We start from the raw sequence: 24,379 nt of genomic DNA on the forward strand, positions 1-24,379 counted from the left end.
ATGTGCTACAACCACATTGATTGTAAGTCGAGGGTAGGATACCACTCACTAATTTACATTTGAAGCATAATGATGGGGTTGTAGACACAAATATTCATATACATCTTGTTTTCAAAGCCGCACACATCGTTACAATCATATTCTTCATTCAAAGCCCATGTATAGCCAAACTCATTTCCAACTTAACCACTAGCATTTGTAAATATGCCATTTTTTGGGCATTTGAATCACATCTCATTATTTGGTAATATCAATACTACATGGTAACACATATGAATGCCACGCAAGAAACATGACAATTGGGGAATAAGAATTTATGCAAAATGTTAGATCCTATTTTGACGTTCTCGCTTTATTTGGCTAACCAAGGCACATTCCTTAAAATACAAACGTAAATTGGGCTCCTAAAGTTGCCAAGTAATCATTGCTCAAAAGAATCTCATTAATGATAATAGCATTTCCAGTAGATCTAATGCGCGTCCATATTTAGTCTGATCTATTGGATCTCCACTTTTGGCAATGCTCTTGACTCTTGAGGTGTACTATGTGTGTTATAAGGGTTTTTTAATATGCTTATTATTAGTACATAAATTCCCAATTTTGAGTGTGCCCCTTCCACACTTCCACGAGTATATAAAATTACCTTTGCATGGAGTATATTTCCAATACCACTAGAAACACTTCATAGAGAAAACTTAAGTCATGGTCCAACTACTAAACGTGCTCAAGATCTTAAGATTAAGATATACTTGCATCATGATATACAAGGAGCTAGTTGCATACAAAATCATCCCTTTGTTAGAATGCACGTGGATTTAACACTACATCGAATTTATTCAAAACAAATTGGCTATCCAAGTGATGAAATACCTAGTATGTAAGTAGTAAAGAGAGAAAAGTGTCGGTGGATGGGAGATTGATTTGGAACTTGACTACTAACCCCTAAACCACTACCACTAGTAAAGAGAGAAAAGTGTCAGTGGATGGGAGATTGATTTGGGACTTGACTGCTAACCTCTAACCTCTAACCCCCTAAACCACTACTAGTGGCCACATGCCCAAACCCCTAAACCTAAACCCAACCCATAAACCCCTAAACCCCTAAACCACTACTAGTGGCGACATGTCCAAACCCCTAAACCTAAACCAAGCCCTTAAACCCCTAAACCGCTACTAGGGGGCGGCATGTCCAAACCCCTAAACCTAAACCAAACCCTTAAAAACCTCTAAACCCCCTAAACCTAAACCAAATCCTTAAACCCATAAACTCCACTACTACTAATTTAGTACTACTAGAACTACTACTGGCGACATGTCCACTTGAGTGTGCCCCTCTTATTGGTGATGTAAGGGTTGAGATTGAGCTGGTTGGCCATGAAGCGGCCATCGGGGCCTGGGCAGTCTGCGTAGAGGTAGGCGGTGGCCCTGGACCTCATCTCAGTGCCGTTGGGGGCGAGCTCCGACGGGTGGAGCACGTCGAGGCGGGCGTTACGGCAATGGCGCGAGAAGTCGCAGGCGACGTCGTAGATGGGGAGCGCCGTGTTGGGCGCGCAGTCCAGGACCACCAGCAGCCGCCCATCGAAGTTGCCGATGTGTCGGTCCAGGTTGAAGCCGTTGTTGGCCCTGAACCGGCTCATGGAGCCGTCCGTGGCGCACGTCGCGCTCATGCTCCTGCCGTCCGGGAGCAGCCGGATGCCGTAGCACGTGTCGGCGAAGAGGCCTCTGCCCTGCGTGTCGCATGGGATGTACGTCAGAGCCGACGGAGCCGATGCCTGCCATGCCAGCGTCACAAGCAGCACCAGCAGAGCCACCGGCTCCAGCTTCGGCTCCAGCTTCATCCTCATCCTCTCTGACTGACGGCGCTGTTATGTATGACGCCTCCGTTAACCCCCCTTGGACACTCTCTCTCTCTCACCGTCTCCATATATATATATATACATATATGTATAGCCATCTCTTCCGGCCGGACCTTTTTAAGAGAAAGGTGTTCTTTCTTGGGGAGTGCTATTTTAATGTCTGTATTTTAGCTCAGATCACCTTTTCCACGCGCCAATTTTAGAGAAAACCCCCAAAATTGCTACCTTGTTCCTCCTCGAAAACGAAAATTGTCCTCGCTAGTTCCCACTGTTTCGATTCATCTGTAGAGCGTGCATTTGGTCCTCCGATAAATAAGCCACCGGTTTTCTTCGAACCATTTCTGATACGTAACATATTGATGAATAACATGCGGATACTCCTATTCATGAGCCTTGTTACGAGAGCTAGATGACCTTGAGTAAGAAAATGACTTCATTTCTTAGGAGCATTAGAAAACCAACAAACTTGTGTGACGCTATAAGTCGTCGAGAAGTATCGGTGAGTAATATTGTGTGAAGAGTCAAACATAATTACGAATCAATTCCACGTCCAATGCCATAAATTTGAAACCGCACGCTTGAATGCTTTATTGTACTAAAGGATAACCTTTATGTCTCTCTCTCTCTCTCTCTAAAGACTCTTTATGTTGAGACTCGAAAATGCCCTCCCTTGTTTCAATATGGAAGGAGGAATGCATCTAATAGAATAAATATTTCATCTCTATGTGGAACTTGGAAATGAACAATACCTCTTATACAACAACATATGCATGGAAGGAGATGAAAGGCCAAGACCAACCAATATCTCTTATAAGTAAGCAATTAGGAAAACTTCGAATGTATCCCTCGATTCAAGACAGGCGCAAGTATCACACGTTCCCCTTGCATTTCAAGGACACGGTTACGTAAAACGCCAAAATCTTCAACATTCATTGGCAATCAAACCAATGAGCGGCACGGATGAACCGAGAGAGCAAGGTAACTTAAAGGAAACATGTGTTCATTTGTTTTTGTGAAAAACACATGGTGGTGTTATGTGAGTATGAACAAAATGGGAGAGCTCAAAATGAGTGAATAATGAATGGATAGTAGTTCCAAGAGGAAGAATTTCACATGACACACCAACACCATGTTTCTTCTTCTTCTTCTGTTGGTGGTTTCATAAACAGGGGAAGCATCATTTCTCTCCTGCAGACATCATCATCATCATCATCCTGTAAGGACCTCAGGTCTGCCAGGGCTTTGCACCTCCTCCTCATCAACCATGGCTTGGAAGCCGATGGCTTCCTCTGTGACCACCTCATCCGCGCCATTGCGGCTTCCTCCTCCCCCTCGTGTGGATTGCAGGGCCGGAGTCGGCTCCTCGAATGCTGCCGGCAGGTCTTCTACAAGATCCCCAACCCCACCATCTATTCTTGGAATGCAGTTACTCAAGCACATGCTAAGCTGGGGGAAGAGGACACCGCCATCTCATTCTATCGGCTGATGCATGAGAAGGGTTTGGAGACCGACAGGTGCACTTATTGCTGTGTCTTACAGGCATGCCGCCACACATTTCACCGGCACCATTGGGGTGTATTGATACATGGCCAGATTGCAATCGTCGGGATGGAATCGGATCTTCGCGTCGCAAGCGCAATCGTGGATATGTATGCCAAAAATGGGAGCTTAGACTCCGCGCTGAATGTGTTCAGTACATTGAAAAACCCTGATCTGGTTGCATGGGGTGCATTAATGCATGGGTACTTGGATAATGGGTACTTCCTCACAGTGTTTGAGGTTTATGGAAGAATGCAAAAGCAGGGTAAGACACCAAATCATGTTATCTTATCTTACATGTTAAGAGCTTGTAGCCATATGGGAGGAGCAACAGAAGATGGTAGATTGTTACACCAGCTGATCGTTTGGAATGATCTTGAATCAGATAGTTTGGTTATGAATGGTCTTGTAGATATGTATTGTAAGTGTGGCTCCCTTGACGAAGCACATCATTCATTTCTTCGTTTGAAGCGTAAGGATGCTGTGTCCTGGAGTGTGATGATTTCTGGTTACGTTGAGCATGGATGCATGTCCTATGCATTTCAACTATTTGAAGAAATGCGGCAATTGGGCGTACAGCCTTCCACACCTGTTGTTGTGTGTGTCTTGAAAGCATGTAATTGCTTAGGAGCAATAGACGAAGGCAGGTTAATGCATGATGAGATTATTAAGAGCAATCTGGAGGTTGATATGGCTGTTGGGAGTAGTCTCATTGCTATGTATGCTAAGTATGGTCATCTGATGGAGGCACATAATGTGTTTGAGCATCTGCAAGAACGTGATGTTGTGGCATGGGGAACGCTAATAGATGCTCACGCGGACTGCGGGCGGGGTCATGATGCGCTACATCTCTATAAGGAAATGGATCACAAAGGTGTTCTTCCAGACCCACAAATTTTCTTGGCGATGATAAAAGCATGTGCTAGCATAAGGGACATACAACAAGGCATGTCAATACATGGCCTTGTTGTTAGATATGGATTCATATCAGCTGTTTTATTTGGAAGCTCCCTCATCAGTATGTATGGGAAGTGTGGGGTCGTTCAAGACGCAGAAAAGGTGTTCTATGATATGGGGGATCCAGATGAAGCATCATGGTGTGCTATGATTGCAGGATACACTCACCTTGGCCATGGCATTCTCGCCCTTGAATTATATTTGAAAATGCAGGTTGCAGGTGTAAAACCTGATGCTGTTATATATACATGTCTGTTGAAGGCATGCAGCAGCATAGGAGCATTGAAAGAAGGGAAACTAATTCACTGTGAGATATTTTGTGATGGTTATGGATTAGATAAGGACGTCTGTGATTCTCTCATTGATATGTATGCTAGCTGTGGAGGCTTAGAGGAGGCTTTCAAGATGTTCAATGGGCTACCAGTTCGCAACATATTTTCTTGGACAGCAATCATTCTAGGATGTGTGCTTCATAACAATGGACTTTTGGCGCTGGAATTATTTGAAAAGATGCAAGAACAAGAGATTAGAGCAGATAAACCAATCTATCTATGTGTTGCAAGGGCATGTGCAATCAGTGGAAGCATCATGGAAGGACGATTAATTCATGATCAGATTCTGAGAAGTGGTTTGGATGATCTTGATCTAATGATAAAAAATATGCTAGTTCACATGTATGCTAAGTGTGGGAATCTGGTGGAAGCCTGTAAAGTGTTTAGTAGTATACATTGCCCTGATGTTGTTTCATGGGGTATATTGATTTCAGGATATGCTTTCCATGGCGACAAAGTTGGAGCTATAAACTGTCTTGAAAAAATCCAGAATTATGATATAAAGCCAGATGCCTCTTTATGCGCCAATATATTTTCAGCTTATAGTCATTCTGGCCTGCTAGAGGAAGGCTGTGTGTACTTCAATGATCTGAGATATGACCATGGAATGTCGCCATCTGGTTTACATTATAATTCAATGATTGACCTTCTTAGCCGGATTGGATACCTCAATGAAGCAGAAAACATGCTTCACACTATGCCGGTATCACCTCTTATAGCAGGTTGGACATCATTGATTTCTAGCTGCAGGGTATATGGTAATGCTAACATGGGACACGTGTGTTTTAATAAGGGTGTGTAGCAACTGGCTTGCAATTGCTCTAGGGACTCACAAATCTGGTCTGAATCACAAAAGATAAATCACCTGTGTCTTCAACATGGAGTTGATCTAGTTTGGACTCTCAGTACAACACATTCTCAGAGCAGTTGTAACAAGGGAAAATGAAAGGAATGCCTGAAATCAGAGAGAAAATTTGCCAGAGAAGATCTGTGTGTTATTCACATCAAATCTACACTAACATACAACATCTTTGAATGATTTCGATTTTAAATGAAAATCATTTTCTGCACTGTTTACTTTTTTTCTGCAAACGAATGATTTTATTATCTCCAAAAGAAAAGCTGGTGTTCTTAGCTCTGCCCTATTGGGCATAGCCAGAAATGATCTGGTTCTGGAGCAGATTGGAATGGGAGGTTGATAACAGTGAAAAAGTGTGGTTTCTATTGTTGGGTGCCGCTATTGATCCATAAGTCACTGCAATATTTGAGTGATGGAGGCGGCAGCAGCGTAAGTATCAGCACAAGAAGAAATGGGAATAATTTAATGCATTGGTTGAAATTACAATAGAATTGGTGAAGTGCTTGTGGGGTGCAATGCCACTATTGGGATGCTTTGGATTCACAAAGAGTCTCAATGAGGCAGTCAAACACATGTCGGACATTAGGTTTTCACCCAGGGAATCTTTACATATCAATGGGCAAATTCAGAAATGGTCTGGTTATGAAGCAGATTGTAATGGGAGGTTGATGACAGTAAAAAAACTTGCTTTCAATTGTTGGGTGCCGTTATTGATCCGTTAGTCATTTGAAGGAACAACAATCCATCATGAAGTGGATGTGTGGTGCAATGAACTACTGTGATGCTTCAGGTTCACAAAGAGTCTCTCAATGAGGCAATCAAACACATGTCAAACTTTTTGGCTTTTACCCGGGTTATATATATATATATGCCCTCATCTTTGAATATTTCTATGTGGAAGACAGATAGAGTCACTTATTGGTCATCTCCTTATCATTTTTTTGTGGGTTTCACCTGACTTTGAGGTTTCCAAATAGTAATATGTCCTGAACCCAAAATAAATAAAACAGTCTTAATGAGGCATGCATGTATCAACTCTATTGCTTGCCACCCATATATAGGTGATTGCGGAATACTTGTAATAGACATTCAGATATCAAAGTTTACATTCATATGTTGTGCATGTGACTAAATATACATGAGGGGCAATCCATTAGAATGTGTGGAAGACATGTTCTTGCATCAAATTACTAGCCGGAAAAGTCAAACAAACAAAAAATTCTAACTAGTTATTATGTTTGTCCTTGTTTTAACTATTGTTGATCCTTCAAAACTGTGTGATGTAATAATATATGAAAGCTAATGACTTCTTGAATGCTGCAATATCATAGTATGTTTGTAATATTTGTTCATTGTATGGGTTTACCATATAATCAAGCAAGGGAGCAAATGCAGATTTACCTACACTCAATTTCAACACGAGTGACCTGACATGTTGAGAGACCCGACACTTAGAAACACTATCACACACACCTACATTTATGTATGTAGTATCTGTGGACATATATGCGTGTTTGTATATATGCGACATGTCTAACTACTACCAAATCATAAAGAGGCTTGATGAGGGAATCGAAGCCATGAACAATGGAAAGCGTGAATGCGATCTGCACCGTTCGATGTGGATAAAAAAAACGCTCCATCAAAATTGTACTTTATGGGTAGCTCGGGGAGCCCGACACACTTTATTTGGAGCTCAACTCAATTGATGGAAGGAGCCCTACTCACTTTATTGCAAGCTAGAGGAGCCCCACTCACCTATGGCGGGAGCCCTACTCATTATTTCTCTTGACTAAAACCTTGATCCCTGTCATTTTGATCTATTTTTCAAAGAAATGACCAAGGTCTTAGGAGGGAAGAATCTGCCTCAAGCACTACCTACCGTCAACGGGGCTTGATGGCTTGCTGTTGACGTCAAGGGGCTCGAATGTTATATGTTGCAAAAATTGTGGCTGCATTTTGCCATCAAATCCACATGAGCCATAATCTCTGCTTACATGGATTTCATTTTAGGTTTTTCGACTTGGATTTTGGACATTTGAAGTTTTAAACTTGAATGTAATTGTAATGTGAAGCTTTAAGTTTTCCATTGATTTGTTATTTGCAACTTGAAGAGATAAGTTTGTGTCATTTTTTGAGTTTTAAGTTGTGTAATTGGAAGTTTAAGGTTTTTTAGCGTAATCTTTATGTAACATTTTGATGGCAAATTCCTGTTTTACATTTTGATATTGTGAAATGCACATAAATGGAATCCAAACCAGCTTGCTTAGCTTCTTACTTCCTATTCAATTTATAGTCGTACAAAGGTACCCATTTGGGTTGGCTTTACTTAGCTACATGCGTCCTAACAAGGGTATGCTAAAAGGGTGGCTCAACAGAACACATGTACACCATAACATGAAGGCATGCATACTAAACAAGGGTATGCTAAAAGGGGCACAAAGGAACACATGCACACCCAACATGAAGGCATGCACTTGCATCCAAGGGACACCACATTCCCCCCCTGAGAGAAACAAGGAGTTTTATGACATGGGGAAAGGACGAGCGCTAGAAGATGGGCTTGGGGTAGCATAGGGCTTGATGCAGGCAACATGGGCGGAGGTGAATTGACCATTGGAATCGCGTTGGAGCAAGTAAGTCGTGGATTTGATTGCACGAACCACGGTGAATGGGCCGATCCATCGGTCCATGAGTGATTCGTTGAGACTGTGCCGCCGGACCGGGAAGTAAACAAGGACTTTGGTTCCATCATCATAAGTCGGGGTAATTCGACCCACGTCGTAATGTCACTTTTGGCGTTGTTGTGTGACTTGTAGGTTTCGAGAGCTTGCTTGTTGAAGGAGAGGTAGCAGTTGTTGGAGATAGAGCCCCCAAGTGGCACCATCCATGTTGGTAGGTTTGGAATGGACGTCAATGGACGATTTTGGTGGGAGCCGAGGGTCACGCCCATAGAGTGCTCGAAAAGGGCTGATCTGTGTTGACGCCTGAACGGATGTATTGTAGGCATGGGTGATGAAAGGCAAGATTTGATCCCAGGTTTTGTGGCATGGATCGATGTAAGTGACAATCTCTTGCTTGAGGATCTTGTTGAGGTGTTCGGTGAGGCCGTTTGTTTGCGGATGGTAGGAGGATGTAAACACCTGCTGGACACCTAGTTGAGTTGCAACCGCGTTGAGGACGTCCCCATGGAACTGGCGGCCTTGATCATATAAGAGTTAGACAGGGCAACCATGCTGAAAAATTACCTTGTGCAAAAGTTGGGATGCGATTGTTGGCGTAGTGACGTCAGGGATGGCAACAGTTTTAGCTCACCTGGTGAGGTATTCTGTTATGACCAGGATATACTTGTTGCCATTGGGGGTTTTGGGAAAGGTCCCATGAAATCCCATCCAACGAGCTCGAAAGGCGATGTGACGGTGATGGGTTGGAGCGTTCTAGTGAGCTTTCTCGCAGGTTTGATGTGTTGACACAAAGCACATTGGTTGATGTAGGTAGAGACAAAGTGTCGCATGTTGGGCCAATAATACTTGAGACGTAATTTTTCAAGAACCTTGTGGAAACCCATCTGACCCGACAATGGGTGGTCGTGATAAAATTGGAGATACGTCTGTTGTAGGGCATGAGGGATGTAGAGACGCGGCTTGTGATGCGCCTGAATGAAGAACGCCAAGTTATCACGGAGCATGAACTATCGTTGTGAGGGAAATGGTTGGAGGGAGCGCAACTGATGGGTTATCTCTCGGATGGTAGGGTCGTGTTGCTAAAGTATAGCGAGTTGTGGTAGTGGCAGTGGAAGATCAGACGTCGTGGGTAGAAATTGGACAGCTTGGAAATTGGCGCGAGAGAGACTATTGACGACCAAATTGGTTACACCTTTTCGATAGGAGAGGGTCAACTGATAATCTTGAAGTACCAACGTCTATCGCAACAAGCGGCCCGGGGGGTGAGGTCGATGAATAAGAGAAAGTAAGGGCTGGTGGTCAGTCTCAACTGTAACTTGCCCGCCATGAAGGTATGGGTGAAGGTGCTGGAAAGACCAGACGATCGCAAGTAGTTCCTTCTCAATGGTTGAGTAGTTCCGTTCAGCTGGCGTGAGAGTTCGGCTAATGAAGGCGACCGCCTTCTCTTGCCCATGGCAATCGGTTTGTAGGAGGACGGCTCCTAACCCATGGTTAGAGGCATCTGTTTGCAACGTAAACGGTTGGTCAAAGTTAGGATGGGCGAGCAACCTTGATTCCTGGATCATTGTTTTGAGGTGACGAAAGCTGTCTTCGCAAGCAAGATCCCAAATGAATGACCCACCTTTCTTCAGGAGATGACGGAGGGGGAAAGTGACCAAGGCGAGGTTCGGGATGAAGCAAAGGGAAAAGGTGATCATGCCCAAAAAACGTTGCAATGTTTTTATTGAGGTGGGGTGGGGGTAGTCGGTGATGGCAACTACCTTTGTAGGGTCCATATGGATTCCATCTCCAGAGATGATGAAGCCGAGAAAACGGAGGTTGGTGCTTCCCCATCGACACTTCTTCCATTGGAGTTGCAAGTTATGCTTAGTTATGCAAGCGTGGACTTTAGCGAGAGTTTGTAGATGATCCTCCCAAGTGGCAGTGTGGATAAGGATGTCATCGAGATAAACGAGGAGGACACCTTTACTGATAAGGACGACAAAGATGGAGTTTGCCATGCGTTGGAATATGCTGCCAGCATCAGACAGGCCAAACGACATGCGGGTGAACTGGAACAACCCGCGTCGTATGTGAAATGCGGTCTTGTGGGCGTCAGACGACTTTAAGGGGATCTGCCAATATCCCGAGGCCAAGTCAAGGGAGGTGAAATAACAGGAGCCCCCGAGCTAGTCCAAGAGGTCGTCCATGCGAGGGAGTGGGTAGAGGTCATGGATCGTCACTTTGTTGAGAGGCCTAAAGTCGATGCAGAAGCGAAAGGTGCCATCATCCTTCTTGACGAGGTGGGGTTCCGAAACCCAATCGCTGGTGGAAAGAATGATAATACCTTTGGTGAGCATATTGGTGATGACAACATTGATGCGATCGTGGTCGAGGGGGGAATGTCGGAATGTAGCCATGTGGATGGGAGCGGCGTCCCCGGTACGAATGACATGTTGTACCAAGAAAGAAACAGTAGCGTCATGCGTGGGTTGGGGGGCTAGTGACGGAAAACGAGCTAACAATTGGTGGACGAAGATTAACCGCTCCTTGGGACTGAGGGCCACCTGGACTTGGCTGAGGTGGGGGACATGGGGGCTATCGTGTAGGAGGGGGATAGGGGGAGCTTGTGGGATAATCAGTTTGTGAGCATCGAAATCAATCATAGCGCGATCCTTGAGGAGCCAATCGCAACCTAAGGTGAGGGGGAAGAGTTGGCGGGGCAAGACATAAAAGTGGTGTGAGAATGTGAGAGAGCCTAAGGTAACGGTGTAGTGGGCTTGCGTGCAAGAGTGGTATAGATGTTGGTGATTGCCAAAAAGGACTTGGATGGAAGGAGCGGTGGTTGTGGGGAGGCCTAATTGGTGAACTAAGGCGGTGCTAATTGAAGATATACTACTACTAGAGTTTAATACGATGGTGTGTGTGGACTGATTAATGGTGGCGAGAGTGGTGCATACCTATGAACTAGAAGAGGCAGACGCTTGGATGTGGGGGGCTGGCTCTTCCATCAGTACCCCAGAAGTTAGTTTCTTGGAAGCTCAACCAACGATGCGGCGTTAGCCATGGTTATCTAGGTTTGCTGCTTGTGAGATTGTTGTTGCAATTTCCAGCAATAACGTCAGACGTGTCCATAATTGTGTGAGATTGTTGTTGCAATTTCCAGCAATAACGTCAGACGTGTCCATAATTGTGGCAGTAGAAACACTTCGGGCATCCTTGGGTATCGCGATTAGGAAGGTTTCGGCGAGTCTGCATCGGCACGTTTTGGACGTCAATGTCCATGGGGGTCGCTCCTTGGTACTGCGCGCGCAAGTCGGTCGTTGGTGGAGGGGGCTATCGTGGTTGGTGTCATGAAGACATACATCTTGGCTTATCATGACATTCATCTTGGCGAACCAGGAATCGAACCCATAACCTCTTGGTTTACATATTGTACTTTAACCATTGTAATAACATATGTGAGATGTAATCATAATAATTATATGTTTAGTTATTACGAGATATTTAGAACATTCTAGATTATTCTAGAATGTTCTTGAATATTTCATGATTATATTTATTATTATTATTATTCATAAATATCTAAAATATTCTAGAACATTCTAGAATACTCCATAAGGGCCTATAAATAAGAGTCCATACACTCATCACAACTCATTCGGTTCAACACCAGTCTTTAGCCCTTAGCCTACTCCTTGTAATCTTCTTTCTCATAATATAATCGCATTCCCATTTCTTATCTCTCACTTATACTTTTCTCTCTCTCGCACTCTCTCCCTCTTTCACTCTCTTTCTATCACTATCGCTATCTCTACCGCTCTCGCCATCTCTATCGTTATCGTTATCTCTATCGCCATCGCTCTCTCTCTCTGCTTCCTACTCAAGAGTCACGACAGTTTGAACCGAATATTTCTTTTCCCTTTTTCCAATAACTCTAGCAAGCTTTCTTCTTTATCCTTCTTTCTTTTTCCCCCGCGGTTATGGAGTCGGTCAGCAAGCAAGAGTATATGCGTGTCCTTTCGGAGCTCGATATGCTCACCACTAAGTTTGTGGCATTAGAGCAAGAAAATCAAAGGCTACTCGGGGATCTTCAACAAGTCAGTACTGAGAAAGCTCATCAATATGAGGAGTTATCACAACGGGTTCATCAACTTGAGGCTACTGGGTGAAAGCATGCGAATGGAAACACTATTATAGCTATTTAGCTGGTAAATTGACCACAGCTAAATAGTTTTTTTTATAGCTAATTTTTAGTAGGAAGATCTTAAAGATACGTATCATTTATGATGGGAATGGAAATATTACCATTTATGGTCCACCGTTTAGCTAGTCTTTATTTGAGATCAAATTCTAATCATCCCTAAAATTGCCAAAATATACAGATTACATGTAGCTTTTTAGATAGCTAATTAGCTATGTCAAGGACATAGCTAATTGTTCCCATTCCCATGCTTTCACCCTACTATATTAACATTACGAGAACAAGCAGCGGGGGTTCAAAACTCCCCAAGGGAACCAAAGATTAGCCTCCCTGCCAAGTTTGATGGTACCAGATCTCTCTTTCGAGGTTTCCTGAATCAAGTTCGTTTGGTGATTCAGTTACATCCCAATCGGTATCCAACTGATGCTGCCCGTGTGGGATTAATAGGAACCTTGCTAAGCGGTACAGCGTTAGCATGGTTTGCACCACTTCTTGAGAAGAAATCACCATTACTGGAGGATTTCGAGGCATTCGTTAAGGAGTTTCAAGCTAGTTTTGGAGATACGGATAGCACTAGGACTGCAATAAACAAGATTCGAAGACTCCGACAAGGAGATCGTCCCGCTTCAGCTTATGCCGCAGATTTCCGTCTCTTGGCATGCGACATCCCTTGGGATGAGGCAGCCTTAATGGATCAATTCCGTCAGGGTTTGCGTAACGATGTCAAAGATCTTCTTCTTACTTTCCATGAAGATCCAAAGTCTCTTACTGAAGCTATTAGCCGAGCTGTGCGATGTGATAATCGCCTATTTGAGCGACGTTCTGAACATCAACAAATGTTACGCCGCCAACCGGAACAGACATACGCTTCTATAGTCGCCACACCGCCACAAGGTTCTAGACCCGTTACGAGGGATGGTCCCACTCCGATGGAAATAGAGTCGACACAACGTCGAGGGCCCTTATCAGATGCTGAGAAACAACGACGTCGGGCGCATCGCCTATGCCTCTACTGTGGTGGTCCAGGACATATAGCTGTGAATTGTCCACATAAACCCAGGCGTCAAGTTTACCAAGTAAGTGCACATGACAACCCTACATCAAGTTCTACTATCACTTCTAATAACTTAAGTACTAAGCCTACTAGCCCATGCCATGAGAATAGATTTGATGTCTTGAGCCAATTAGAGGATGTGTTAAACGAATAAGTCCGGCCAAAATAGGAGCCATTTGGTTGGACCATCCTAGTTATGTAGAGTCAGTACCTAGTTGTGGTTCCATTTCATCAAATCAAGTTAGTAGAGTTTTTTCTGCACAAGTCGAGCTTAGCACATCTACAGGTCATCGCGCCCTAGCCTCTGCCCTCCTAGATTCCGGAGCCAATTCTTGTTTCATGGATCGCGAGTTTGCATTGACTCAAAACATCATCTTGAAAAAACTCCCAAACCCAGTAGCTGTAGGAGTCATCGATGGTCGCCCTATAGCATCAGGAGATATAGTCGAAGAGTCTGAACCAATTCGTGTAGTCCTAGGTAATTTGGCTAGTGTCATCTCATTTAACATCATTAGTAGTCCGGAGCACTCTCTAGTTCTTGGTCTTCCTTGGTTTGAGTTACATAACCCAACCATTGATTGGAGAAAAAGAACTATTGAAGAGGTCACCGTACAATCCAAGTCTCTTGAAGCTCCAACTAAGGATCTAGGATCCCCCACAATTTCAACAATCTCTATACATCAATTACGAGAGGATGGAAGAAAGGAAGACATGATGGTATTTGCGGTTTTAGCAACTCCCTCATCTAGCTCACAAGAATTGGGGGTCCAACTACCAAAGAAGCACATAGAATTCTCCGATGTGTTCGATAAGGTGAAGGCTAATAGACTACCAGAGCATCGACCATATGATTGCCCAATTGATTTGCAGCCAGGAAAAGAGCCTCCATGGGGACCAATTTATAATCTTTCGCCCACGGAGTTAGAGGTTCTTCGAGAATATATCAATGAGAACTTGGCAAATGGTTTTATCCAACATTCAAAATCTCCTGCTGGTGCACCCATCTTTTTCGTTAAGAAGAAAGATGGTACGCTTCGTATGGTCGTGGATTATCGAGGCTTGAATAAAGTGACCGTTAGAAACCGATATGCTCTCCCATTGATCTCAAGCCTTCTAGAACGCCTCAGTGAAGCAAAGTATTTCACGAAGTTAGATCTTCGAGGTGCCTACAACCTTGTTCGAATTCGTCCTGGGGATGAATGGAAGACGGCGTTCCGCACTCGCTATGGTCATTTTGAGTACACAGTGATGCCTTTTGGCCTCACGAATGCACCAACAGTCTTCCAACATATGGCGAATGATATTTTTCGAGACTTCCTCGATATCTTCATCATTGTTTACCTGGATGATATCTTGATCTACTCAAAAACTCAAGAAGAACATGATATACATGTTCGCCAAGTTTTGCAACGGCTACGAGAGTATGGTCTCTATGCAAAATTGGAGAAGTGTAGTTTCGACCAACGTCAAGTGGAGTTTTTGGGGTACATAGTCTCTTCAAATGGCATCTCTATGGATCCATCAAAGGTTCAAACAATTTTGGATTGGCAAACACCACAGTCCGTGCGAGATGTGCAATGTTTTTTGGGGTTCGCAAACTTTTATCGCAAGTTCATCAAAGACTATTCAAAAATTGTGTTGCCCCTCACTCAACTGACGCACAAGAATCGATCATTTGTATGGAGTATAGATGCGAACTCTGCATTTGAGGGTTTAAAGCAAGCATTTACATCCGCACCAATCTTAATCCATGTCGATCCAATGAGGCGCTTTATACTTGAAGCTGATGCATCGGATTTCGCACTCGGAAGTGTACTATCCCAAATTGGTGATGATGGTGAACTGCACCCGGTGGCTTTTCACTCACGAAAATTTGAAGCCGCAGAAATCAACTATGAGATTCACGACAAAGAGCTTCTTGCCATTGTGGATTCTTTTCAACAATGGCGTCATTTTCTGGAGGGTTCTTCTCAGCAGATTATTGTCTACAATGATCATAAAAATCTAACATACTTTCAAAGTGCTCGAGTCTTGAATCGACGACAAGCTCGTTGGGCGCAGTTCTTAACTCGTTTCGATTTTGTAATTCTATATCGCCCTGGGATGCAACAAGGAAAAGCAGATGCTTTATCTAGACGTTCGTATATGGAACTTCAACCTGGAGAGGCCGCATTTGAAAGCCAAAAGCAAATCCTCTTAGGTCCTGATCGTCTACGAATAATGGCAATGCATACCATCAACACACCGGGAGATTCAAGGCTTCTTGATTCCATTCGTGAGCAGATTGCGACTGATGCATTCGCCCAAGAGGTTTTGAGCCATATTATCCCAAATCGTGCATCTAGCTCCCAAACTCAAAATCCTCGTCTAGACTACACCCAGTTTAGTTGGCATGATGGGTTACTTTTTCGACAAACTCTCTTGTATGTGCCTGACGGTCCTTCTCGACTCAAAGTCATGCAACAATGTCATGACACACCAATGGCGGGACACGTCGGCATCCACAAGACTTTTGAGTTGATTTCTCGCCGATATTGGTGGCCACGGCTTCGCCATTTTGTTACGGATTATGTTCGTAGCTGTGATACATGTTGCCGATCAAAAAAGCCTCGACATCATCCATATGGCTTATTACAGCCAATGCCTATTCCGGAGAGCCCATGGAAATCTATTTCCTTGGACTTTATTACGGATCTTCCACCTTCCAAGGGATTTGATTCGATTCTCACTGTTGTCGATCGTTTTACGAAGATGGCACATTTCCTTCCATGCACAAAGACCATTACTAGTCAAGAGACAGCTGATTTACTCATGCGGGAGGTGTTTCGCCATCATGGTCTTCCGGATGATATTATCAGTGATCGGGGTCCCCAATTCATCTCGAAATTTTGGCGGCACATGTTCAGACTCTTACATACTTCTTGTAAACTCTCTTCCGGCTACCATCCAGAGACTAATGGGCAGAGTGAGCGCACCAACCAAACAGTCGAGCAATATCTACGTTGTTTTGTCAACTATCAACAAGATGATTGGGTGGATTTACTACCTTTGGCAGAATTTGCTTATAACAACTCCGAGCATTCTTCTACTGGATATTCCCCATTTTTTGCAAACATTGGGTACCATCCTCGTTGGACGATGCTTGAACATCCTGAACTCCCAAAAAACCCAGCTGCTGAAGATCGGCTCACTCGACTCCAAGAAGTTCAGGATATGCTTTTGCATCATTTATGTGAAGCCCAAAACACTCAAAAGAAGATTGCTGACCGTCATCGGCGTGATTCATCGACTACATTTCAAGTAGGCGATCGTGTATGGCTCTTACAAGGTAGCATTAAAACGACCCGACCTTGCTACAAATTGGATTATCAACGTTTTGGCCCATATGTCATAAGTGGTAAGATCAATGATGTGACATTTCGTCTTGATCTTCCTCCTCATATGCGTCTTCACCCGGTCTTCCATGTTTCACTTTTGGAGCCTTACACAACGAGCTCTATTCCGGGTCGTGTTACACCTCCCCCACCTCCAATTGACGTTTCCAATGGCTCTGAATATGAGGTTGCCGCTATCCTCGACTCCAAGATCATTCGCAACAAACTATACTACTTGGTTGATTGGTTAGGCTATACACCTAATGATCGAACATGGGAGCCTGCCAAACATCTTGCCAATGCCTCCGACATGGTTGTTGCATTTCACAACCAATATCCTCATAAACCAAGTCTGAACTCTTTTCTTCCGACTCGTGCAACTCGTCATCGAAAAGGGGGGATAATGTCATGAAGACATACATCTTGGCTTATCATGACATTCATCTTGGCGAACCAGGAATCGAACCCATAACCTCTTGGTTTACATATTGTACTTTAACCATTGTAATAACATATGTGAGATGTAATCATAATAATTATATGTTTAGTTATTACGAGATATTTAGAACATTCTAGATTATTCTAGAATGTTCTTGAATATTTCATGATTATATTTATTATTATTATTATTCATAAATATCTAAAATATTCTAGAACATTCTAGAATACTCCATAAGGGCCTATAAATAAGAGTCCATACACTCATCACAACTCATTCGGTTCAACACCAGTCTTTAGCCCTTAGCCTACTCCTTGTAATCTTCTTTCTCATAATATAATCGCATTCCCATTTCTTATCTCTCACTTATACTTTTCTCTCTCTCGCACTCTCTCCCTCTTTCACTCTCTTTCTATCACTATCGCTATCTCTACCGCTCTCGCCATCTCTATCGTTATCGTTATCTCTATCGCCATCGCTCTCTCTCTCTGCTTCCTACTCAAGAGTCACGACAGTTGGGAGTCAGATAGCGTACAAGCTTCGATGCATTGGGCAATGAGGATCGCATCGTTGAAGGTCTTGGGACCTTGGTCCTGGGCACGACGAGTGATGTTAGGGTGCAGACGGGGCCATAAGAAGAAAAGCTTGACATGCTGGGGCATGGTTGGATCGGCACGGACGAGGAGCTGATTTAGGCGAACACCAAATTGGCCTACTGGTTCATGCGCTTGCTGGTGCAACGTCTCGAGTTGTTGCAATGCCATCTGGGCTGAATTTTGATGGGCGAAGTTTTGCACCAGGAGATCCTAGAGGATCACCCAGTTCTCCGTCACTTCGTTGGCTTGTTGTATGTACCAAGTGGCGGCGACATTTTCGAGCAAGGTGTGAACTTCCAAAGCCTTGCGCTCGTCAGACCATTTGTGGTAACTTGAGATCATCTCAAAGTGATCCAACCATGCTAAGACGTCCTCATAGGGTATACCGGAGAAGGACTTTGGGGGAACCTTGGAATCTGGCCGATCTGGAGACTGATCGTTGGTAGCAGAGAGGAAGGAGAGCATAGCTTGGTTCGTGTGGCTGATTTGAAGCATGGCGTTGGAGAGGACTTGCAGGAATTGCTCCATTTGGAAGGGGGTGGCCGCTCAGGAGGTTGTGGGAACTCAGATTGCATAGGGGTATCGACTTCGACGACGACGAGAGGGAATTGGGACACCATGAACGAGGTGATAGTGGCTAAAAATTTACCCCGCTTCTCCACCAATTATGTGAAATGCACATAAATGGAATCCAAACCAGCTTGCTTAGCTTCTTACTTCCTATTCAATTTATAGTTGTACAAAGGTACCCATTTGGGCTGGCTTTACTTAGCTACATGCATCCTAACAAGGGTATGCTAAAAGGGTGGCTCAACGGAACACATGTACACCATAGCATGAAGGCATGCATGCTAAACAAGGGTATGCTAAAAGGGGCAGAAAGGAACACATGCACACCCAACATGAAGGCATGCACTTGCATCCAAGGGACACCACAATACGTATACATAATACATAGTATGTATGTATGTAACTATGCATAGCATATTTGTATGTATGTATAGTATGTGTAGTATATTTGTATATACGTATCCGTATGTATGTATGTATGTATAATGTATGTATGTATATGTACGTATCCGAGCTTTAGAATCGAATTGCTACCTTAAAGTCGCTGCGCGAGCGATGGGTTCCGATCCTGCAGAGTAAGTCACAGGCCGTCTCCCCCCTGCAAGAGTCTGTTTTTGTAATGCTGAGGATCAAATTCTAAGACCCCTCTTGTTTCTGGCCTTCGGCAGGAATAGCCGCAGGAGAGAACCCAAGAAGCCCCCTTTCAAGTTCTTGGTGCCCTTGATCTATGCTCCAGTTCTGCCCCTCAGTGAGTGCCACAAACTATACCACAATAGATCATTTTTCCATGTCTTATATCTGTCCGTATGTCTATTTTTCGATTTTGTTGGTTTGCCTTCTCTCTTTTTCTTTTCGAATAATGGGAAGCTCTATTTATCTCGAAGAGTAAGGTTATGGCTGTTACGAGAATATGTGTACCCGACATCACAAGACAAAACTGAACTATGAAACTGAATAAGTTGCAACTTGCATCTAACAGATGTGCTGTAATATTTAATAACAGGAAAATAAAGGAAAATATACCCATGCATTGGGTAGATAGACTAATCATGAGACTGTTGCCGCATATATTGGTGAGAGGCTGATGTTATTAATAATGTGCATTGAGATGTATAGGAGTATGGGGCACAAGGCAAATGATTTCACAAGTCCCACATGGTTCTCTCGGGAATTACATGAATATCTTCCTAGAGCCTAACCTACCACAAATGTTGGCACATGATAGTGCTACTGATGCAATTGACGCATATAATGTGAAAGCCGTGCATCCAAGGGTATCGAGAGCAACCCGATTGGATGATTGCAAGTTCTGTTGATCCACTTACTCTGTTCTGGAATCAGGTTTTGTCCTTGATCATTGGAATTGAAATTTCTGCCCCCTGGAATTATCCATCATTGGGTGATTCATTACCAATGCTGCATGATGATGGCTTTGATCTTGTGAAGATATGCATGTCAAAGTCGTGGTCTGTTTGGTGTTGATGGCATCCATGGAAGAGAGTAATGGACCTAGTTGTTGTGACTTCTATGAGTGATGAATCCACTTTCGTCGGGAGGTTTTGCTTGTACACCATGGGAGAGTGTCCCTCGCGGTATCCGTGCAGAATAAATCTGTCAAAGTTTTCTCTGCCTTGCTAGATCAGTGAGTATCAACTTTTCCCACCAGAAGCTCCTTGTCTTCCTCCCTCTCTTTATATCACTTTACATTGGTTAAAGATTGATATTACCAGACATGCATGCAAAGCTATGGAATACTGGATTTTCTAATTGTGCCATCAGGATGTGGAATAACAGTAACACTATGTTTGCCATCTCATTTCTTTTTTTATGACATAAGGGGGAGATATCACGACCTTTATGAACAAGGTTTTTTTCCACTCTGCAAGGTAATTTAACACAATGAGCAACAATGTTTGGACCTGTGCTTGGAACCCATCTGAGCTAGGTTGTGATACTATGTCATAGGGATGTAGACTTTGGGTCATCTTACATTCTTTTCTCTGTTATCAAATAATAAAAATGTAATAATTGCTCACTGCTGATTATAGCATCTAAACAAATTCAATTTTTTCTCTTAACAGTTAGAATTGGACTGAGGCACAAACCAGTTCTCAGGGACCGTGCTTTCACAATTGTACTAGGTGCAGCTTTGGCACATGGAGTTTACTTGGTGTATCCACTTATGTTTGTGGGTTTTTTAACATTTAAATGTTTGACTGATTGATCTTTTGTGAATAAATGGGCAATAATGTAGAAGTTTTATCTTAATATCTATGCCGCAGAACCGATCTCTATGATGTAGAGAGCAAATAGAAAGGTGCGAAGTCAGGTCACAGAATCTATTCATAATTCAAATTCAATGGATCTCATGGACAACCTCTTGAGAAACAAAATTTTCTATTTAGCATTCATACAGAGGCTCTTTTATTAGGTCTTCAGCGTCTAGTCATATTATGGTTAAGAGATATCCCGCAAATAGAATGCCTTGTATTCAAGATAATAAGAAGGGCAATTGGTGTCATCACAAATGTGTCTAAAAACAATCAAGTTTCAATCCGTTCATTTTGACTGATTGGTGTCTTTAATCAACTGTTTGCGTAGCTTGATATGTGTTTTGTACATCTACTTTTAATATCGTTTTATTTATATACACACTGTACATGAAAGACAATGTATCTATGATCTCATTACAGGGGTAGATATATAGATATGTTTTTAATGTCCATAGGCGACTGATTTCGATCTATGGGATAAGACGGAGCACATGGTAGGGATCAAAATTGGTTTCCCCCATCATTATGCTACTGTGTAAGAAGATTAAAAAGAACAAAGTGATTGTGTAAGAGAGGTGATAACAATATCCTTAACACTAACAAGAAAAATTTAATCATTTCCATAATTTGCTGTCAAGACAAAGTGGAACCTTGATAGTTTCAGCATATAATTTGGGATAAGTTTCATTACCATTGAAAATAGCTTTCAAATTCTCATGTGAATCTCAAATCACATTTATCTCACTTTCATTTTTCATGCATGGACATTTGAATTCACACTTAATAGCACAATTGTCAAGGTAAGCACAAATGTAGTGATATAAACATTCCCTACAACTTGTTTCATAGATGCCTATAAAAATGGTGGGCACATACAAGTGAACTTCCATAGGTTCCACGCATTGTTTATATGCCTAATAGGTTACATTCTTGGCTAGACACCTAATCATCAATGGTGATTTATAGTTTAATGAGGAAATTTGTCAATGTTTTCACTATAATTATGGGAATTTACCACAAAGTGGCAAAAAATTGATATTGAGCAAATCATCATTCCTTTCTTGCCAAAGGAATTCATTACCCTTTTGCATATTCAAGAATAAGGAGCCTGTAGTAAACTTGGTAACCTATGTCAATGTTTTCCATGAAGAAAGATAGCTAACCCACAACTCATTACAAAATCAACTGGTAGCCACTATTAATTAGCTTGTGATGAAACAATAATTTCTTCTTGGCAAAAACTCAGAACCCTCCATAAATTACAATGTGGTAATCTTGTTAGTGTTTTTTTGTTTGTTGTGGCATTGAAATACCCCGAAGGGCTCATGTAAGAACTAGATGATGTTTTGCCGAAGAAAAATCGTGTCTCTTAAGGACCCACACGCACACGCTCATGCTCATGCTCATGCTTTTGATGTGGCCAATGTCTTTAATTCAATGATGTGATCATATGTGTGAACACACAGACACACATAATCATCATCATCATCATCATCATCACATTCGTCGCAGAGTCCATTGTGAGAGGGAAACAGAGCACAGCACAACTCAGGCCAGGCCAGGCCAATCAAGACAAGGCACGGCACGGCGCACCACAGCCAGGAATGGCAGAAAATTCTGCAGACGCGGACTTCGATCCGGACTCCTTTGTAATTTCTCTCTCTCTCTCTCTCTCTCATGCATCGCTGACCTAAGCATTTTCTCAGAATTTCAGTTTATATTAGATGCGTTTGGCTTGGATCACAACATGGGTTTTTGCAGATTGATTGATTGAATTTGAATCTGTAAAATCGAAAGTGGATATATCTTTCATAATAATCTTTTGAGCTACATCTAGGCTTTTCCTTATCCGTGGATTTTTATATCTTGGATTCATTGCTCATGTATTTTTCATGTTGAATAACATATTTCCCCCATATAAAGTCGCTGTCTTAGCATGCAATTACATGTGTTTCTCGTCCTCCTCCTCCCACCTACTTACTGCGTTCCCTTGAGCCTTGAGTCTTGGCCATGGCAGCGACCTTCATGGCATCGTTCATCCTCATGTTTTGTTTAGTGAGTGAGCGGTTCTTATGCATTCACATTTTTGTAATACATTTCGTTATATGTGGGGATACTTGATGCAAGGTGTAAACACAAAAAAACTGAATTCAAAAAGAGAGATTCAACGCTTGAGGTGAGATTCTTGAAGGAAAAGAGGCACAGGAACCAAGTGTGTTTAAGAGCCTTAAGGATGGTTAACCATTATCCATGTAGGCCAGGCCTAAAATGCATGCCCAATCCTCCATGTTTTATTTATTTAATTTTGGTTTTCAGGAGATTTCAAAACGCCTCCATGTCAATGTTGATCTTAACTTTCTCAGTTGTACATCTTCATTCTGGGCAATAGGACATCTGCTATGTATGTGGTTGTAATTTAGGTAGAGCCATCGACATAGTTGCACTCTGATGAATACGTTCAAGCCCTGTGGAATTTACTTGATAAGCATTTCTCCCTTGCCCCTTGCCATTGATGTGACAAATACACATCTCATGTGAAGATGGAGAATTCTCAACATCTAGCCTTTAATAAAGGATGCTTTCCACAATAACCTGTTGATGTCATGGACAACCAAAAATTTCTCCAGTCATATGTTTAGAGAGAGTTTTATTTGGTGTACGCAAACCATACCCTTAAATCTTTTTGATTTAATTTTTCAGATCATGCAGTTCAAGATCTGTCTTTCCTTTAGAATCGTAATTCCTTAAAAGAAGACAATTTTTTGATCTTTTCAACTAAATTATTAATTTGATCCATGGACAGGAGTTCGTAAATGGGAAGGAAATGATAGCTAGTAGTGGCTTCAATCCTGCTCTTATTGTACTTCTGGTGGTAATCACTGTAGTATTGGTATTCATTGTGGGCAACTATGCACTCTACATGTATGCAAAGAAAACACTGCCCCCTAAAAAGAAGAAGCCGATCTCAAAGAAAAAGATCAAAAGGGAGAGATTGAAGCGTGGAGTTGCGCCAGCAGGAGAATAGAGTTTTACACTATCCAGGACTTTAATTTCCTTTTTGTTGTTCTCCTTTATCAAGCTTTAGAACATGAACTTTTGTGTACAAGGAATATATTGTAGAGATTGAAGTTGTATCTCACGAAAATACAGAACATAGTATGATTTTCAAAGAGAAGTCAAGAATTTTATTACACCTGATTCTGACTTTTATGTTGGTTTGTTTCATTCTCATTTCATCACATGCTAGTAATTTTATTTATAGAGATCTCGACGTCATGGTTTATTTGCCTTATATCAGGACCATGACAGACAAATGTAAGATTTTGAAACCGGCTAACAAGCCAGATGAATGTGAGAATTTGAAACTAATTTTTTATCTGTTGAATCAACAGATAGGAAAGTGGAAACTGTAGTTACATTTAACTGACTACTAGGTCTTCCACGCTGATGATATTAATTACTACACATATCAATTGAAATAAGGGAGGTCAGAAGTTGCCAAGAAAATATGGGAGAAATCCCTGAGTTTCAGCCTTTTGGCAAGACCAGTACACATTGACCATAACAATGAATTCTGTATTATATGAATGTTTGTATCTTTCTTGTTTGTTTAAGAATTGATTCCTTGGCATTAGAAAGGAAAACCTTACACGATTAATTTTG

At 42.4% G+C, this 24,379-nt stretch overlaps 3 protein-coding genes and 1 pseudogene across 3 annotated transcripts; 3 read left to right on the forward strand and 1 right to left on the reverse strand.

Annotated features, from left to right (window-relative positions):
- The first annotated feature begins 2,957 nt into the window (after nt 1-2,957).
- Nucleotides 2,958-6,683, forward strand: LOC147864656 (putative pentatricopeptide repeat-containing protein At3g15130). The gene has a single exon (XM_087318769.1). It carries the CDS (start codon nt 2,970-2,972, stop codon nt 5,484-5,486), a length of 2,517 nt encoding a protein of 838 aa, XP_087174895.1. The 5' UTR covers nt 2,958-2,969; the 3' UTR covers nt 5,487-6,683.
- An 11,100-nt stretch (nt 6,684-17,783) lies between these two features.
- Nucleotides 17,784-18,401, reverse strand: LOC147864657 (uncharacterized; annotated as a pseudogene).
- Nucleotides 18,402-18,959: 558 nt separating this feature from the next.
- LOC147864658 (SH3/FCH domain protein) lies at nt 18,960-21,009 on the forward strand. Its single transcript, XM_087317794.1, has 4 exons — nt 18,960-19,018; nt 19,112-19,191; nt 20,525-20,615; nt 20,726-21,009. Exons 1-4 carry the CDS (start codon nt 18,999-19,001, stop codon nt 20,754-20,756), a joined length of 222 nt encoding a protein of 73 aa, XP_087173920.1. The 5' UTR covers nt 18,960-18,998; the 3' UTR covers nt 20,757-21,009.
- A 1,170-nt stretch (nt 21,010-22,179) lies between these two features.
- On the forward strand, nt 22,180-23,914 carry LOC147864659 (DNA-binding protein S1FA-like). The gene is made up of 2 exons (XM_087318810.1): nt 22,180-22,365; nt 23,520-23,914. Exons 1-2 carry the CDS (start codon nt 22,321-22,323, stop codon nt 23,739-23,741), a joined length of 267 nt encoding a protein of 88 aa, XP_087174936.1. The 5' UTR covers nt 22,180-22,320; the 3' UTR covers nt 23,742-23,914.
- Nucleotides 23,915-24,379: the final 465 nt, after the last annotated feature.

Source organism: Azolla caroliniana, unplaced genomic scaffold (genome assembly GCF_043228905.1).
Source record: "Azolla caroliniana isolate FFs.n. ecotype wild unplaced genomic scaffold, voAzoCaro1.0.p SCAF_4, whole genome shotgun sequence".
NCBI lineage: Eukaryota > Viridiplantae > Streptophyta > Polypodiopsida > Salviniales > Salviniaceae > Azolla > Azolla caroliniana.

What these genes read in the sequence shown, in the direction of transcription:
- LOC147864656 (XM_087318769.1), top strand. Translation starts at nt 2,970, where the DNA reads ATGACACACCAACACCATGTTTCTTCTTCTTCTTCTGTTGGTGGTTTC.
- LOC147864658 (XM_087317794.1), top strand. Translation starts at nt 18,999, where the DNA reads ATGGGTTCCGATCCTGCAGA. An exon ending in ATGGGTTCCGATCCTGCAGA is followed by an intron (nt 19,019 to 19,111) that starts GTAAGTCACAGG and finishes GGCCTTCGGCAG; the next exon opens with GAATAGCCGCAGGAGAGAAC. An exon ending in GCACATGGAGTTTACTTGGT is followed by an intron (nt 20,616 to 20,725) that starts GTATCCACTTAT and finishes TCTATGCCGCAG; the next exon opens with AACCGATCTCTATGATGTAG.
- LOC147864659 (XM_087318810.1), top strand. Translation starts at nt 22,321, where the DNA reads ATGGCAGAAAATTCTGCAGACGCGGACTTCGATCCGGACTCCTTT. An exon ending in ACTTCGATCCGGACTCCTTT is followed by an intron (nt 22,366 to 23,519) that starts GTAATTTCTCTC and finishes ATCCATGGACAG; the next exon opens with GAGTTCGTAAATGGGAAGGA.